This window comes from Xenopus tropicalis, chromosome 1 (genome assembly GCF_000004195.4).
Source record: "Xenopus tropicalis strain Nigerian chromosome 1, UCB_Xtro_10.0, whole genome shotgun sequence".
NCBI lineage: Eukaryota > Metazoa > Chordata > Amphibia > Anura > Pipidae > Xenopus > Xenopus tropicalis.
This window is the reverse complement of record NC_030677.2, coordinates 175,437,458-175,457,363: the sequence shown is the minus strand read 5'-3', so window position 1 is coordinate 175,457,363 and position 19,906 is coordinate 175,437,458. Positions and strand designations below refer to the sequence as shown.

General features: G+C 38.8%; 1 protein-coding gene across 8 annotated transcripts in view; it reads left to right on the top strand.

Moving 5' to 3' along the window:
* The window catches only part of ppip5k2 (diphosphoinositol pentakisphosphate kinase 2), a 58,501-nt gene that overhangs the window by 37,681 nt on the left and 914 nt on the right, over positions 1-19,906 (top strand). Inside the window, 6 exon segments of one of the 8 annotated variants that reach the window (NM_001374817.1) lie at positions 919-1,092; positions 4,365-4,431; positions 12,539-12,658; positions 13,198-13,260; positions 18,204-18,350; positions 19,689-19,814. In NM_001374817.1, the coding sequence (NP_001361746.1) occupies positions 919-1,092; positions 4,365-4,431; positions 12,539-12,658; positions 13,198-13,260; positions 18,204-18,350; positions 19,689-19,814 (697 nt within the window). 8 annotated transcript variants of the gene reach the window in all.

The following is a 19,906-nucleotide window of genomic DNA, read 5'->3' as shown; positions in this document are numbered from 1 at the left end:
AATGCATCACAGCTGCACCAATAGCTGTAATATGAACAAGGCGAGAGAGCACTGAAATGAAACTCATACTTTCTGGTTGCTATGGTCAGTGATACTGACTCTTAGAAACTAATTGATTGGTTAGTGGTTTATAGGTTTATGTAAATATTTTTTTTTATCCTTTTTGCTGTCTCGGCAGGCCCTCTTCAAATTGTCATTCAGGCCAATTGTATGATCTTTTCTACGTACTAAATACTTATTTATTAAAGGAAATTTCCCCTTTTGGCATTGGCTTGTGGGTAACACATAACTATTGTAATTAGGGATAGACCACATCCAGTATTCAGTTTCAGTGAACTTCAGTGCTCAGCCAAAGCGAATCCCAACTATGATAACGATGTGATAACTAACCACAACAATACTTTGCTCACAGATGACTGGATATTTAATATTCAGATTTAGATTTACAGTTTGGTAATTGCCTATGTTTTGTGGAGGATTCTTGATATGGTGCTTCCCTAGTTTTAGCGCAATGAGATTAGCAAAGGCACACTGGCTATCTAGTATGTGTTAAACTGAGGTCATTGTTTTTAGACTGAGTTAATTTAGATTTACCTTTAAAATGCCTCTTAAAGGCCTTGACATGACACCACACAGCTACACTACATTTTGTACTGGAACTTGCTGCCATCTGCTGCTACAGTGTGGTTAGAATTAGGCTTCCCTTTCATAATCCCTCCATAAAAAAAGCTTCTAATACGGATAGAATATATAAAAGAAACTTTTGGCTTTTTGCTATTTAACTTGCCACATATTAAAGGCTATAAAAGATGATCCCTTTTGGGGATTACAAGAAAGGTTTTTATTTTTCCTTGTCATTGGCTTTGATTCTAACTTTGCATGCTTTGCTGTTTTTTTGCCCCCCTTTCTCACTTCTAGGAAGGGAGCCCCCTGAGTGTGTCTAGCCCAGAGTGTATCGGTACCTGGATGCATTACACCGGTGCTGTGGGTTCTGGGCGTCGAAGACGCAGATCAGGGGATCAAATCACTTCTTCCCCTGTGTCCCCTAAATCATTGGCTTTCACATCCAGTATTTTTGGCTCATGGCAACAGGTTTTTAAATTTTACTTCACTAAACTTTTTTTTTTAATTACACAAACTGACCCACAAAAGAATTAAAGGACATCTAATCTGTTGTATGAATCTCGGTACAGATGGCCACAAACCCCTGTCACACACTTGTGCTTCTACTTAACCATTTGTGTGGTGGAAAGACTAAAAGGCCCTGTGTTTCAGTGCATATAGGTTCTTTCCCACACACCAATGGTTAATAACTTGCCCTTCACATTAAAATATGTATTAACTTTAATGCAGCTCTTTGCTAATTCTCTGCTTTGATTAGAAAATGTTATAAGCAAGCTTAGCTGTCCTTTAAGACTTAAAAACAGCATCAATACATTTGGCAACATTGTGCTTACAAACAGTACATAGACACACCTTGCAGTTATCTTAATGCTTTTAAACAGATGGGGGTTATATTTTAATTGGTGTCTTTCTTCATTTTACTCACAAAAGACTCTTTCTAGTGGCTTGCTGTTAACTATTCAGGGATTCAACTCAGTACTAATCATTCTGTTTCTGTAAACCTGTACCTAATGTATATACATAATAACAGTACTTCTTCCATTGACTTTAACTAATAAGCTTGTCTGCAGTTCATTTTTACGTGAAAATGAAACTGTTTTCTTGTAAAACTGATATTCAATGTTTTTTATTCTTCATTTTAGGCTGCTGCCACATTCGACAGCCAATCATCTCTCATCCAGTGCATGATTAAACTGTATTCACAGGCACGGCGCTGGTCTGAGTGCACACTCACGGAGTGGATTTCGGTACGAAAATGCATTCTCTTGCTTTTCCATAGCAAAATCTGCTCTGTGTGTCTGACACAGGTCAACGCCATGCCTATAAGTGTAGTTACATCATGAAGTGGATTGGCTGTTTCTACACCTTCATTTATGCACAGACAGAGGATCAGGCACGTGTGGCAGTAGCCTGAATAGAACATAACAAAAATATTAACTATATTCCAACACACAAAGGGGCAAGAGAAGAGTGAGGAGAAAGGGAAGGAAACAGTTATGTCCAGAGGTCTTGCTTGGTTTGGTTAAAATGTGTGTGTGATTGTATATATATCTGTTTAATTTTACTCATATTTAGAGTACATTTGAGATTTTGGCTGCATACTGATATTAAACTCAAACCCCCCATATGTAATAAAAAAGCACCAAGTTTGCCCAGTTGCAGAAACCCATAGCAACCAATAAGATGTTTGCTCTTAAACAGGTGACCAGTAAATTCTACCTGCTAATTGGTTATGGGTTACTGTTCAAACCTAGTGCCTTTTAATTACAAACCTCATATATATTTTTAGAGAAATTGTGCAGGTGACCCCATAAATAAACTATTTATATAGTTTCCAGGTGCTGCTTCATGGATGTCAAACGTTTTGCTTGCAGAGATTAAATGGCTCAAATTACACATTGCTTTGATAAACATATAGACATAGGAGTGTCACATCACATTTACTAATCATCCTCTAACTGTAAGTGACATAATACCCCTTCCAATCAATAGTCCCCATGGTCTCACAACAGCCTTAGGGTTATTGATAATAGAAAATAGTTTACACATACTAAACATTGCAAAATTTACACTGGTATCATGACCATAGAACAAAGGGGAAAAATGCCCATGTGAACATTCCTATGTGGGCAAAATGGAATTGATCCTCTGGGTATGCATGGGTAGACATAGGTCAGCTATAAGTACAGCCTTTAGGCATCAGAAGTCAGTTAAACCATTAGCCAAACACTATCTTGAAATGCATTAACTGTGTTACAGCCCCAAAGAGAAGGGAAGATAGGTCCAAGCATTTATTACAACAAAAAACATATTGGTAAAGAAATTGTGAACTCGGGCCCCGAGAGGCCTGAATTAACGGTGTTACTTAAATTGTATTTTGTACACCAGATCCAGCTTATATAAGGAGTTTAGTAGCTCCATGAAGTGGTATTTGACTCCTGCTTATCTTAATGTGTAAAAACTAAAACCATTGTATTCTATACAGCTAATCTCTTCTCTGCTATATGCCTATTTAGCATAATTTCAGGTTGAATGGCTTCCCCATGGCTATATAGCAGTTTATCCTATATAGGATCAGACTAGCCCACTGGCATACCATGGAACACCCTAGTGGATCCTCCATTCAAGCGTGCCCTTTCTCATTATTTCCTTTTCCTTTGCTGAACTCAAAAAGCAGGGAAGACAGACCACAGCTTGCTGTTGGGGAGAGAAGAGGAAATTTAAAAGATTGGGGAGAGAAATGTAGGGAAAAACTGGGTGGCAAGAAAATGAAGGAAGAGAGTGGGAAAGCTAAAAGGAAATGTTGTGTAAGCCCGCTATTTAATAAATTAAAAGGCTCTGTGTGCCGTTGGGACCCATTTCTATGGTGGGCCCATGCTGCCCCACTAAAACACTGTATTTATATAAATTGTAGTAGACCTTCAATATACAATATGTTGGTTCTTTCTGTTAAAAATTAATCCTTTAACTCTGAGACAGTCAATTTACTGGTGATCTGCAAGAGGAACAAGTACAAGTAACAAGAGAAAGAAAGTCAAGATTAGTTATACCCTCTGTACAGTTTTCACTTTCTATAAACCTATATTTTATTCTACCAGTATAGGTTCTGTATTTCCAAAGTGTAATTGAGCAGTATATAAAGCACATCTGAATTCAAATGTATCCTTTGGACCCACCTCTTGCTCCTTTTACTTGTGTAGCACTAGCATTTTCATAAGATGATGGAAGAGGTTCTGTTCTTGATTCCTTTTACCTTCTCAAGGTTTCAGGATTTCCCATTGCCAGACAACATATCTGAAACTAAATGACAGGAAAAGGTGCAGTTATACATTGGGTACGAGGTGCGAGCATCGTCAGGTTCCTATCTCGGGGCTCGTGCATGCCATACAGTGACTGTGTTGTGACATTTTTCCAGCTTTTGTATTTTCCTTCCAGACAGGAGCAGTTTAAGAGTATGGCTATGGTTTCCAAAATAAAACCTGTTTGATGGCAGTCTTTTTGCCCATGTGCCCATTACTGTTCTGAATGCTTGCTTTGCACCGACCATTATCACAGGATTCCATCTGTCAAGTGCTTTTCAAAGAGGACGTTTGCATGCTTCTGTCTCTTGGAATTTCTCCCACTAACCCGCATTGTGCATCATATTAACAGTATATGTCTGGGACAGATTGTTTTGTCAGGTTTCACAATATACTCTGCACTTTCTTTGGTCTTTCTGAACACTCTATCTTTACTTTTAGGTACTTTCAGATAACAATAGTCATTTGAGAAGCGCTAGACATCTGGAACAAAAACACAGTGGGTTAGGTAAGTATCTTCAGTGCGGCCTTTGCAGTGCTAGTTAATACGTCCAAGCCAATGCATCGGTGGAATATAAACCTGTTTTATACACACGTGCAGCTTCATTATAACCCACTATATATTAAATATTTAATGAAATGTGACAAAGTTCTGCCTTATCGTTTGCTCTAAAATGGTAATGCGCTGTGTTGTGTTGCAAGAGACTGGTTAATGTTGCTTTGATATGACTGCCGGCTGCTATTTTGCTTGACATTTAACAGAATGGCTTCAAATTAAACCCAGCAGCAAAATATACTTGTTAGCACAGTATTCTTGCTAAATAACTGGATACAAAGGCAGATTAAGAACAATGTTGTTTCTGTAATGATTTATCTATGTTTTTTTTAATGGACAACATAATAAGTAGTGGGTGTATTAACTTTATATAGTGATATTGCCACACATTTGGTTGCTGTCTCTGTTTGCAGTTGGCTGTGCTAACATACAGGGATGCAGTAATGTTGTAGTAACCTATAGCAACCAATCAGCAGGTACCATTCATTTATCTTTGTTTAATGCTAGCATCTAATTAATTGCTGTGGGTTGCTAGGCCTGGAGGAACCCTATATATCTATATCTATATCTATATATATATATATATATATATATATATATATATATATATATATATATATATATAAATCTATATCAAAGTTAGGAACCACTGGCACTCACGTGTAGATCACTAAAATTGCCTGGGTGCAGTCATCAAAACAGAAAACAGAAGTTGAACACGAAGAATCCACTCTCACAGGTCTTATGCGTAACATAAAGGTTCTATTTATTAAATGGTGAACTATTATTTTTCAGTTCACCATTTAATAAATAGAACCTTTATTTTACACATAAGACCTGTGAGAGCGGCTTCTTCGTGTTCAACTTCTATATATATAGAAGATGAGAGGCTGTGAAAAAAGTGGAACAAATAGGTTCACATACCAAAGAGCAAAAAAACCAAAGCTGAATGTTTAGATTGTGTTGCTTACAAACTTGATGCTTATCTGAATTTCACTATAGAAAGAGCTTGATCTGCTAGGTATTCTTCCATAAATATTAGTGAGTTCGAGATTAGGGATGCACCAAATCCACTATTTTAGGATACAGCCGATTGATTCCTTTGTGAAAGATTTAGCCGAATACTGAACCGAATCCGAATCCTAATTTGCCTATGCAAACAGGGTAAAGGAAGGGTTTAAGAGAACTGAATGGTGAAGGGTTTTCAGTTTCTGAGTTTGTCACAAAAAGTCACATGATTTTCAGGATTGTGATTCAGTTCGGCCGGAGGCATGGCTTCGACTGAATCCGATCCAGCTGAAAAAGGCCAAATCATGACGGAATCCTGGATTTGGTGCATCCCTAACGGAGATTTCTTTTGTGCCATGTTTGCTCTGTCATGCTGCTCAGAGACTTGGCCATGAGGCAATTCCAGGTGTCTCTGCAGAACCAAGTCTCTACATGGGGAGATTTGTCCCCTGTGGCTAAATCTGAGAAAACTTTGGAAAACGAAGGGACACACATGTTTTGCCACTGGTGATTTACTTTATCGCTGGTGGGAAAGTGCTTCAGGGGAGATTTGTCGCCTGTGGTAGCCTAGATTTAACTATGGACATCAAATTTCCCTGTGTGTCATCACCTTTAGCCTTCTCTTAGGAAACCTACATGTCCCACAGGGCATAGTAACCAAACAGCAGAATGGCTATAAGTGGGTATGGGTAGTTAAATATGAATGTGGCTAAAAATATTTTTAAAAATCAATGGGTAGCATGTTAATTAGCTCTCTATTGCCTTAGTATTACAGATCGGGCTTATATAAACTCATGCATAATCCCATTTTATAGCGTGACTCTATTCCCTTTATCTCTTGTCAGTGCTGCATATAAAGGTATCACTATGTAAATTAGAAATATACATACATAGGGAGGAATTAATGGGCATTCAGTTAATGGCATCAAGTAGGAAACCTTATTACATTGCCTTCCTATTAACATGGCCCTCTTATTTGTATCTGTGTTGGTATAATTAGGAATTACTTGATAAACAAAAAATATATATATATATGTAATATATATTTTTCTGTTCTAAATCTGTAGTTTGGGTACATTATTTCTCTGCATTGCTACTTTGCAAATTCATGCGTGTTTATTTAAATGTTCTCATCCATTTGCATTATGCTGTATATATAAAACCCAAGTGGGTTGCTGAAACAACAAAATCCTCTCTTTGTTTAAAAATGTAATTAGCTTCCTCATCTGCTGGACAGGAAGTATAGAGTACAAAGGAAACTTTGCTTTATTCAAAAATATCAAAAATGTTGTTTCTGATATAAGTTCTCTAAATGTATGAAAATGCATGTGACTCACCTACGTCATGGATTGGAAACCTTTCGTACCTTGGTTGTTGCCATTTAAGTTATGCAGCAGCTAAATGGTTAATGGTGGCCCATCTCTGATGTACAGATTTGTTGGTAATGTAACAGAGGTTCTTGGGATGTTCCTAATTCTGTGCCACCTTCTGCTCATTTTTGCTACTTCAATTCCCTCTTGCACAAGTCTTTCCTTTGCTCAGAAGTCACTGTGTTTTATAGCCATCTGAGAGCGCAAGCCTATCATTCCCACAGCTTGAAACTCCTTGGCTGACTGGTTAAGTGTATGCACACTGTGGTTTCATAGGCTTGCGCTCTGTGTGACCCACAAGGTATTTCCAACAACTGAGCATTTATCATTTGCCACATTTCTGAGAGTGACTTCTAAAATCCAGAATTACTTTCCAATAAACTAATCCCTGCATTGAGGGTAGAATGTTCCTTAGTAGACACCCATACATGCCATGAAGTCAGGTCACACTTGGATATGTCTCCCTGCAGACAGCATCTCAGAGAGAAAAGAGACAAGAAAGCCTTCTCATTCTGGGAAGTATAAAATCAGAAGTCACAATTGGATCTCACTGCTAAGAGGTAAGGAATCCAGTAGAATTCCATCCTCCCGCAGCACATTAGTTAGAGTAGCAAGGCTTTGCAATGATGTATAAGCTAACGCTTCTAATAATTCCGCTCCCTCCACCAATTAGTATCATAGACACCGTCGTAATGCAATAGTGAATCGGTAGTACATAGAATTGGTATTTATATGGATTTTGCAAGTATTTATTTATAAGCTGAATTATTAAGGAAATCCAGCTGTAGTAACAGGCAAACATAATTGTTACAAAATAAATTCATTATCTTTAAAGTCATTGGCCAATTTGGGATAAATGTTTAGTGTAAAGTTGCATAGAACAACTTTTTTTTTTTTTTTTGACAAGTACAAAAATGCAAAATGTAGAAAACAAAAAGTTAACATACACAGACAAGAAAAGGCCACTAATTTTTCAAACATTTCAAACAATACCAAGTTAGCCTGTATAGTGGAATTCTTGTTGGATGGAGCTTTATTCTGCCTATTGCATTGAAAGGAGGAATAAAGTGATACCTCCATTTAATTGCAGTCTCTCTCTCTTCCCTGTTCCTACTTATAATGTCCACATTTCCCTCATCCATTCCTCACATATCCCACAGCCCTGTTTTAGATGTTGAAGACTTTTTCCCAAAATCATTTAATACCAGCACATACCCACCGAATGGGTTATCCTGCCTAACTCATATACATTATTTCACAGAAAATCTTATTATATATCTTCATGCTATGCACATAAAGAGGTTTTAAAATATTTGTTGCTCGTGAGTTTGGTGCTTCTTATTCTTTTAAAGTCTATATATACACAAAGCATGTTACTAACCTTGCTTATATAAATAAGAGGCATCAGTTTTAATGAAGATAGCAACAAGTTTTGTCACGTAGAATATCTAGCAGGTTAAATGCTATCCGGGCATCGGATTCAGTTAATTAGCTATATATAGAGCTGACTTTGGAAATAGGGGAATCTAAGAAGCAAAACATTTGTAACTTTTTGTTTTAATTTAATTTTGTTTACTCCATAGGCTTCTTCGCCCTACTGTCTATCTGAAATTCTGCATAGCTTTTACTTTATTCATATAGACTCTTTATACAAATATTTCTTTATTTTCTTGTTGCTACTCCTGTTTATGACCTTTACTATCGTATCCTCAGAAAGAGCAGCCCCCTACTCGTAGCTTTGTAGCAGATCTCATTTTTTAGGCAACAGGCCACATCTAGTTTAATACTTTAATATTTCAGTAGCAGACAAGATAATACTTAATACAGTGGCTTTCAAAAGTATTCGGCCCCCTTGAACTTTTCCACATTTTGTCCCATTACAGCCACAAACATGAATCAATTTTATTGGAATTCCACGTGAAAGACCAATACAAAGTGGTGTACACGTGAGAAGTGGAACGAAAATCATACATGATTCCAAACATTTTTTACAAATAAATAACTGCAAAGTGGGGTGTGCGTAATTATTCAGCCCCCTGAGTCAATACTTTGTAGAACCACCTTTTGCTGCAATTACAGCTGCCAGTCTTTTAGGGTATGTCTCTACCAGCTTTGCACATCTACAGACTGAAATCCTTGCCCATTCTTCTTTGCAAAACAGCTCCAGCTCAGTCAGATTAGATGGACAGCGTTTGTGAACAGCAGTTTTTTAGATCTTGCCACAGATTCTCGATTGGATTTAGATCTGGACTTTGACTGGGCCATTCTAACACATGGATATGTTTTGTTTTAAACCATTCCATTGTTGCCCTGGCTTTATGTTTAGGGTCGTTGTCCTGCTGGAAGGTGAACCTCCGCCCCAGTCTCAAGTCTTTTGCAGACTCCAAGAGGTTTTCTTCCAAGATTGCCCTGTATTTGGCTCCATCCATCTTCCCATCAACTCTGACCAGCTTCCCTGTCCCTGCTGAAGAGAAGCACCCCCAGAGCATGATGCTGCCCCCACCATATTTGACAATGGGGATGGTGTGTTCAGAGTGATGTGCAGTGTTAGTTTTCCGCCACATCTGACCAGAGCACCTTCTTTCACATGTTTGCTGTGTCCCCCACATGGCTTGTGGCAAACTGCAAACGGGACTTCTTATGGTTTTCTGTTAACGATGGCTTTCTTCTTGCCACTCTTCCATAAAGGCCAACTTTGTGCAGTGCACGACTAATGAGCTGTAGATCTCTGCAGCTCCCCCAGAGTCACCATGGGCCTCTTGGCTGCATTTCTGATCAGCGCTCTCCTTGTTCGGCCTGTGAGTTTAGGGGGACGGCCTTGTCTTGGTAGGTTTACAGTTGTGCCATACTCCTTCCATTTCTGAATGATCGCTTGAACAGTGCTCCGTGGGATGTTCAAGGCTTTGGAAATCTTTTTGTAGCCTAAGCCTGCTTTAAATTTCTTAATAACTTTATCCCTGACCTGTCTGGTGTGTTCTTTGGACTTCATGGTGTTGCTGCTCCCAATATTCTCTTAGACAACCTATGAGGCCGTCACAGAGCAGCTGTATTTGTACTGACATTAGATTACACACAGGTGCACTCTATTTAGTCATTAGCACTCATCAGGAAATGTCTATGGGCAACTGACTGCACTCAGACCAAAGGGGGCTGAATAATTACGCACACCCCACTTTGCAGTTATTTATTTGTAAAAAATGTTTGGAATCATGTATGATTTTCGTTCCACTTCTCACGTGTACACCACTTTGTATTGGTCTTTCACGTGGAATGCCAATAAAATTGATTCATGATTGTGGCTGTAATGGGACAAAATGTGGAAAAGTTCAAGGGGGCCGAATACTTTTGCAAGCCACTGTATGTAGCTTACTGTGGGTTCCTGGCTGCTTGTACTCATCAGGTCTGTACTATAGCAGTTCCATTTAGATGTTATGCTGGTTAAATTTTATTTACTAGGTCTCCTTAACCCAGAGCCTGTTAAGTTTAAAATAAATTCAAGTGGTGGTTGCAGCTGGATTTTTTTTTTTCTATTTTAGATATAGGGATCTGTTTACTTATTGAGAACGGAAGGATACAACTGACTCTCTATTTTAGGAATCTGTATTATGTATCCATTTAGTTCTTGCTGAACTCCAGCTGCAACATCTATTCAGTCAGCAGGAGCAGATAGCAGGGTTGAGCTCATCTGCTTACAGAGGAATTACAGAAACTGATCTCAGAAATATATTAACTGAAAATCTAAATGAAGAAACCCAATGGTCTGTGTGGGCAGTGATATTGTAAACTTCTGAAGCTATGGGCTTGGGTGTTATGACAGATGAATGTGTCTATATTTACTTAAAGCTCCAGGGAACTTGAATGTGGTTCATGCATGATCAAGGGACCTAGGCTGTATGCATCTGGGCCATCGGTACTCTCAGGTGAGTCTTATGTGAAACATCTGCTTTGATTTGATGCTGAGCCCAGGGTTTTACATTTGGTGATTGTTTAGCCATCTGGTTATTTTGCGGATCCTTTCAGTGGATCCACCAGAATTGGCTGGGATGTCAGTTTATGTGCTGCCTGACATAATTGTACTTGCTGTATGATGGCTGTGCTAGTCAGCCATCTTCAAAGTCAAGAGCAGAATCAGTCATTGCATATTCTGCTTCTTAATGCAAGACTTAGCTAGGGTTTGCAACTTTGCCAGAAGCAAAAGTGGATAAAGTTGGCAGACCTATCTGGTGATGGGTAAAATTGTGATGTCAGTGGACAGTGATGTTGCCATTGTGGATGGGGCTATGATGTCGCACACTACACGGCTCGATGGCATTTGTGTGCTTTAACCACCCACAAAAATTGGGCAGGGGTTTTTGAACCAGACAGACCCTTGAAAAATTGGTCTGTGCAGACAGGTGTCAACCCTAGACTCAGCCTTGCCCTCACTGTCTGCCTCCTTTTGGAGTATGCAGAGCTATTGTCCCTTTTTTATAGCAAACATGGAATTTTTGCACTGGTTTTAATTTTATTCTGTTTTTAAAGAGAAATGACATTTGCATGGATTTAATGCTGTTCCTGCCTTTACCCAAAACCAGATGACTAGTGAGACATCCAGGGAGCAAGCACCATTTCTCAAATGAGTGCACACACTTAACTCCAGTGGAATTTGTTAAGAATCTGAAGCTTTATTTCAAATCGGTCATCAATGATGTACAATAAAGCTTCTGTTTCTTAACCATTCCCATTCAGAGTGCGCACTCATCTGAGAAATTGTGCTTGTGACAGCTGAGTCTCCCCTTGCTACGGGTCTGGGGCGCTGCACCTGGACCATTGGGTCAGTGTGGTGAGTGACCATGAACAAGCTTTGGTTTACGTGATTTTTAAACGGCTGGTCAAGAGTGAAATCCCCCCTAAGCGGTGAGCAAAGCTTGTTAAGACTTGCTGTTTTGAATTTGGTTTAATTGATAAGGTAGCTTAGAGTAGATTTCAAGTATATAATTGGTTATATCTAGGGAGCAAGAGAACAACTCAAAGTGGTGCATAGGCTATACCAAGTCATTGGGTAACATTATATTTAAGACACATGCATATTGTACTGGATACTTTCTCCAAGATGCAGATGCCTGTCATTTGAGGAGATAGGGATGCTGAAAAAATATTTACCATATCACTGTTATGTACTTTCTCACCAACACATATCTTGCATTCAGTCAATACAAAACCTTATAAAATAGGTATTTGATGTGAAAATATTCACACAATATAGTGATGCACCCAAGCCATGCTACTGAATCTTACTTAAAAAAAAAAAAAAAATGTTGCTCTCAGCTCTCCAAAAACTTGCATGACTTGGGTTCAAATTCAGTCCAGCTTAGTTTTGGCCCAACCTGAACCTGGAAATGATACTGCGGTTTGTGAGAACCCCATACTGAATCCTGGATTTGGTGCATCCCTATTAGATTATTACAGTACAGTAAGTGTTGCATTATCTTCTCTTACCAAACAAGTGTACCATCTAGAACTATTAAGCAGAAGGTGGCACAGTTTTTGGATTATTGGAAGACTTTAGACTATGTTCTAATTCTGTCTGTGTATCGGTGTCTGGTTTTGCCACTATCAGGTTCTGTTGCATGCTGCATGCATCACCACTATCAACAGAGGAACACCAGGTTGTTGTATGTATTTTCTCTAACTTCCACTAGGGTCTCAGTGTGCTGGCCTGTTTAGCACTTCAGTGCTCGGGGGTTCCTCAAGTGCACCTAACCTACTGGATTATGCTCGTGCTCATCGTAAAAAGCTGACTTCTTCTGGCTGCATAGATGGTACGTGCACATACGCTTACAGAAAGCCTCTCTATTAAACTGTGCCTACTTCATTCAGAACCCATAGTTGATCAGTACTTAGCGGCACGCCCACATCCTAGGTGATTTCCGGGCTGTGGAATGAATCTAAAACTTCCGTTTCTTTATCTTCTTTGCTGCTGTAGCTGCACCTGCACAAATCTGACAAAATTGGATTTGTAACTGTATAGCAAGCTACAACATACATACACAGAGAATCATGTGTTGTATCACAATTCACATTTTTATGGCAAAAAGTAGAAGCATAGAAAATACAATGTCTAGTTATTCTGCCAGAATGGCCAGCATACTCTCTTCATTCACTCACAATATGGAATAGTCAGGGGTTAAGGCATTTCTCTCCGTTTCTGTGGTGTGGCACACACTGCATGCTTATGGATTCTAACAAGCTCCACTACATGGGAATTTTCTTTCCCCTCTCCCCTCATTTTTTTCCTCCCTAAACCAGTTTAATTTGGTAGCTTTTGTGAATTTCAGGTACCTCTTTTTCTCTTTCTCAGACGCCACACGCAGCTCTGCTGTTAAAAGATTTTCTATCTCATTTGCTCGACACCCAACCAATGGTATGTTTTGTTTCTTTCAAGCAATAGTCCCTTGCTTCACCATTTTTAAATATACTATTTTGGATTTAAAATATGGGGTGTAAGACCTTGCTTTTAATGTCTGAGCACAAGCCTATGGGCTTTCACTATCCACAGTCATTTTCTTCATTCCCTTAAGCCAATTCCTTTTGATCATAACTTCTGCAGCCATATGTAATTCTAATAGCTTCATTAATTTACCAATATATTTAATTCTGTCATTTTATCATCAGAACTGGCAGCATTGCAAACTTTATCATAATTAAGCATTTTATTAGTTTCCCAGCACTTTTTTTTTTATTCAGAGTTCTACTGTTGGCCGTTCTTTTTCCTTACAATCTTCTTTGATTTCCCAAAGTACTTCTGACAATACCCTGGGACCAATAATCCACTTTAGAGAATTACTTTTTTTTTTTTTTTTTACACTTGAGATCCATCATCCCTTTTGAATTTGTTTTTGTGTCACACGATGACTAGTGTTTTAGATATTATTGCAATTTAATGTAGCCCCTTAATGTGAACATAAGTATGCTATTATATGCATTATATTGCTATTGTACGGTAAGTCCTTAAACACATAGGGGGAATTCATAAAAGTGTGGGTAAGTATGCAGTTCTCAAAGTGTCGGTCACAATTCGCAGATTGTATCTTACAGTGTTATGGATTTGTCATAATACTGCCAAATATTAAAGTGTAGTATACACATTAAAAATTGCCATTATTGTGCTGTGAAAATGTTGCTTGTGCTCTAAAAAGTTCTTTATACAGACTTAAGCCAAATTAACCTTTAAACATTTTTTTTCCTGACATTTTTATTATGGCGGAGACATTTTTGGCATAAAAAATGTCTGTAAAAATGTTGTAGCTATGACTAATTTTCAAAAAGGTTGTATGCAATAGCCACGCCCACTTTCTACCAACATTTTTTGAAAATGGTTGGTAGCGGTGGAAAAATTATGGAAAATCGGTCTGTGAATAAATCGGTGCACAAACAACCTTTTTTATACAACATTATGACATTTTCCTTTACTGACATTTTTGTGAATTCCCCCCCGCATACAGTTTCTAAAATCTGCACCACATAATTATTATGAAAAAGCATAAACATATTTCACATCACCGTATACACTAAACATGCAGATGACATACAAGAAAACCATAAGTGATACAAAAGGTAGAGAGGATCTAGCGCAAAAGAGCTTAATGGATCCTTTTCAAAAAATACTTTGTGTTTCATTTCACTATGTCAGAGATCTCACAGTAGCAAGTTTTTGTGTGGAAACTGGTATGGTTTAAACTTAACGGGCAAATCTAAGGCACTGGGCACCTTGGGGGAGACTGGAGCCCCCCTAGACACAGAGAGGTCATTTATTAACACTGGGCAAATTTGCCCATTGGCAGTAACCCATGGCAACCAATTCAATTGTTGCATTCAATAGTTCTACCTGTAGCTGGCTGAAAAAAAAAGTTACTGCCTATGGGCAAATTTGCCCAGTGTTGATAAATGAGCATATGTGAGTAGTATTAGACTCAGTTGTGGCAAAAAATATTGGCACCGTTGCACTTTTGCAAATAATGCATTACCTCAAACTTTTTTAAAAATAAATCTGAGAAGTCTTGCGGTGTTTTCAACACATGTCCATCTTCAGAGACCTTAAAGTTACGATGTCCACTGCATACAAGATTGTCAAGTTTGAATCCCTTGGCCCTGTGTAGTTACTCTACCTGGACATGCATTCAAGAGAAAATCAAAGATTGCAAAAGAACCTTAACTGCCAGATACTCAACCCTCAGACACAAAGTATAATAGACTGAACTCACATCATCCATTGTCCTGCACCGGCCAATTAAACTCTTCTCTGGCAAGGCAGAATGAAATTAGCTTTTTTGGTAAAGCACAACTACTCGTTACAGGGAAACAAAGAATCCTAGCTATACGGTCAAAGAGCAGGATAGCTGATGTCTTGCAATTGCTTTACTGCCTTTGCAACTTGGTGCCTTGAGTCTAACCCAGTGTCAGAAATCTTGGTCTCCATCACACATCAAGTGTCTTCCAGCAGGACAATGACTAAAAGTAGGAAGAGACTCCATACTGTCAGTAGAGAGATGTAAGAAGCCCATTCATGGCAACAGAAGTGCTTGACTTCTGTTATTCTTACCAAAGGGTGTGCCCCCAAATAATAAGAAAATCTGTAATCCTTATAGTAAAAAAGGAATTGTGGTAATCTGTTAATGTTTGTAGTTGATTTTTCAGCCAGTCAGTTTTTTGAGTCATTTTTATTCAAAGTTATTTGAAACAAAGTGCAAACGATACAATATTTTTGGCCATGACTGCATGTATACACAGATCCAGTGAAACAGGAATTTCAAAGAAAAAAATAGGAAAAAACTAGTGTACAATATTAGCATATAAGTCAAGTGCTTAAAGAGAAGATGGCAGAAGACAAAGATGGAGTGCTTTTTGTTTTCTGCTAGTTCAGTCTATATATGATTCAGGGTTGTGGTAGACATTCACTTTCTCCCTTGCCTTTTTGCCTTTTCACTCATTGTAATGTATTTATCATTGCTCTTTCCACTTCCATAATTCACAGGTACAACAAGGACAGTTGTGCAAACCAACATTTCTGTTATAACACTCTGTAATGCTTAGGGCTATTCAATACTCTTGTGCAAAATACATTTTTATATTTTCCTACAGTTATGATCTGTCTCGTGGAAAAATGCAATTTTTTTTACTAGCATAGGTTAGCAAAAGCCTAGGAGTTAATTAAAAAAAATGCCATGTTATTTACCTACAGCAGCAGCTGAAGAGCCAGGGTTGGCCTGTCCCTAAACAGAGCTCTCTGTGAAATAGTACACAGGGTGCCTTGTCAGAGACTGGACCTCAGAACTCATACTAACGACATGGGTTAGAGTCATGCAATCTATATGCCACTGTCCTAGCCAGTTCTAAACTTAAAGGGATTCTGTCACAGGAATACATGTTTTTTTAACAGAATGCATCAGTTAATAACACTCCTCCAAAATAATCATGCATTAAAACATATTTTCAAAAGAGCATACAGATTTTTTGTCTCATAGGGCTGGACATATTCTTGGCTTCCGAGGTGCCCTCAGTTGTGTGACTTGTGCACTGATAAACTTCAGTCACACTTTACTGCTGAGCTGCAAGTTGGAGTGATATCACCCCCTCCCCCCCTCCCTCCCCTCCCTCCCTCCCCTCCCTCCCCTCCCTCCCCTCCCTCCCCTCCCTCCCCTCCCTCCCCTCCCTCCCCTCCCTCCCCTCCCTCCCTCCCTCCCTCCCCTCCCTCCCCCTCCCTCCCCTCCCTCCCCTCCCTCCCCTCCCTCCCCTCCTCCCCTCCCTCCCTCCCCCCCCTCCTCCCCTCCCTCCCCTCCTCCCCTCCCTCCCTCCCCTCCCCTCCTCCCCTCCTCCCCAGCAGCCGATCACCAAACCAATGGGAAGGTAACAAGATAACGGCTCCCTGACACCTGCTTTGCTAAAAATGCTCCCATGCCCCACCTAAATATGAGAATAGCACTTAATAGGAAAACATCCAAGTCCAGTCATGGCTTCCTTCAGTTACATGGGAGTATGAGAAACAATAGGTTACCAGAAAGCAGTGAAGATCCGCTCGTTTCGCAAGGTCGCATCAACGAGCCGATGCGGTCCTTGATCCGACTTAATGTTTTAACCTACCCAATCGATATCTGGCTAATTTCAGGCAGCTACAATCGGCCCGTGTATGGCCACCTTTAGGCACAATGCACTGAGATGGCTGCCTACACACCAATATTACAATTAAAAAAAATGTTGGTTCAAGAATACAATTTTAAATGGTGGAGTGAATTATTTGCAGTTTACACAGTGTAATTTAGTAATGCAAATCATTCTATAAAAATCTTGATAGAATCCCTTTAATGATTGTTTTGGTATGTTGGGTTCCCCACTTAAATCTTAAATTAATGCTACTAAAAAATCGGTTTTTCACTAAATGGCATATTTGACAAAATCATGAAACTAAACAGGTGATTTCTTGTAAACAACTGTAGAACAATCTTCATTAATATAATTGTTACTTTTAACGCTCGGGGGGCAGCACACATGCTTCACTATCCTTTACATTCTAATTACAGCTAAGTCTGATTAACCAGTGCTGCTTTCATTTTTACTTTTGCTACTTTAAGGTTACCTTAATATGTAATTACATTTGTTTCTATTGCACTTTCCCTTCTCCCTCTGTATTTCACTTCTCTCACTAATTATTAGTGCTACTCAGTGCTATGTAATGTAACCTAACCAGCCATACTTCTGATCTGCTGCCGCTCAGCAAAGTTGTCAAATTACAGATGCTCTATTGGACTTCACGTTAATATAAAAATCAATGTTTTATGTAGACTGTTTTTAAGCAGAGTAGAATATAGAAAGATGTGTGATTAGTAGTATGTGGAATCAGCTGCCCTTTGTAACATGTATCTAGCGCTAACATGTAGAATCTTTGACAGTTTTTCTCAGTCTAAAAAATAAAGACAAGATGATAAGAGTATTGTCTTTCCTTGTTTTGAAGGCACAATAAACATGGAATGGCAATCGGGGGTCAGTTATTTACTTTACATGTTCCTACTTGCATTCAGCCACATTACTCTGGCAGGTGAAGAGACTTGGGTTTAATCACTGGAGAAAGGTATCCCCTGCATCACATATAGAGACATTCCTGCTGAATGCAATGAAAGTGTCTTTATGTGCAGGTTTTTATTCAGTAGATAGAAGACATCTCAAGAGTTGCTTAAGTGTAATGCCAGAATAACTGATCTCATCACAATGTTGTGCTGCCCTCGTTCTAGATATAAAAGAAGTCTCTTCCAGTCACATAGAACATGCCATGATTCTTCTCATAGACCTAATTTATAGGTGTCTGTTTTTCAGGATTTGAGCTCTACTCCATGGTGCCTTCCATATGTCCTTTAGAAACACTTCACAACTCCTTGTCCTTAAAGCAAGTGGATGAATTCCTTGCTGCCGTGGCAGCTCCCTCGAGCGACTTCCAGATGGACACACCTACTGCTTCTCCTTGTAGGGCTGCTTTAATATTTCATGCTTCATGTTCTATGTTTTATGTTTGTAAACATCTTGGCTTTGTAGTCAGACGTGCCATTTGATTGATGTAAAGACTGGACCTTAAGGCCTATAGAATTCCCTTTTCATTAATGTTTTTTTTCTGCAGTTATGAAGCATCTTCCAGAAATGGCAGGTCCTGTATTTAATTCGGCTGAAAGGGTCAATGGAAAAGACATTTAAAACTGCACAACACTCCCATGGGCTGATTGCAACTACAATAACATGCTGCATGTTATTCAGAATAATTTTTGTACTAATGGGTTGCATGTATCTGATACTCAGAATATAGGGAGCCAGTGTGCATTATCCTGCAGGGAAATGTCCCTCCAGATATTATGGATGGGAAAAACATCTATTATCATTTAAATAACTGAAAAACCCACTGCTGTTATCACCAGCCCCAAATGTGTTCTGTCATAGCTGCTATTATAAGCATCACTTCAATCTGGTGTTGCTTCTGGCAAATCAGTCCCATGAAGGTCTCAGAGTTTGTGTTTCATTCCCTTCCCTTTACTGGTACTTACGATCATAGAGGATGCTTGGAAAGGAAAGCAGTGATGTTCTCCTATAGTTTTTCTTGTATTCTATTTAGTATCTTTCTGTTGCATTGGGAAATGGATCTGTGTATGTCATTTTTTGCAGAGCTTTTCTTTAACACTTTGCTTTTTAGGATTTCATGTGATTGGTTCTGTAAGAGGCTTTGTTTGATAACATTCATTCCTTTCCATGTGCTATAAATCTATACTGTAATATTTATCTTTTCAAACCTTTAAAATTGATTTAATTGGTATTATCAACTACTAAACGCCAGAAAATCCCCTGCCATAGACAATACTGAGAATTCCCTCTGCTAAAACACATATAGAAACAATTATCAGTTAATGATCAGCATTGTCTATTTTAGTAGCCATGACAAGTAGCTGCTACTAGTAGCTCTGTGTGTCTTCACCCTTAGAATAGGCATAATCTGACCACATATGGAGTGATCTAATCAGCAAATTCTGCAGTTTGTTATTGAAACATTAAATTCACCAGTTAGAAAATCCTGATGGGGTGTGAACTTCACTGGCACATGAGGTAGGTTACTATGGGCAAAACCATATTGTGGTAATTACATTGGTGGGCAGATTTCATAAACCACATGTTCTTTTGGTCAAATAGTTGAATTGCTCAACAATTCCATCAACTTTAGCTACCCTTCAGTTTTAAGGTGTTTTTCTGCTACAGTATTGCTATCTGTTTTATGGCACAGGGCGGTTCTATATTCTAACTTATTTGATTTAATCCTTGCAGCCACTCCTGGATTCTACACTCATGTCGGTGGCAGGAAAATATCCTTGAATACCTATACCCCAACAAAAATACTCCCACCACCATTTTCCCTTTCTACAGATGTTGAAATGTCAGATTCTGTGTTTCGTAAGTAAATACAGCCATAACAGTTATTCAGAAATAGTTGGTTATCACAAGGGTTAGTAATTCCCCATGTTTCAAAATACTTCTACATGATG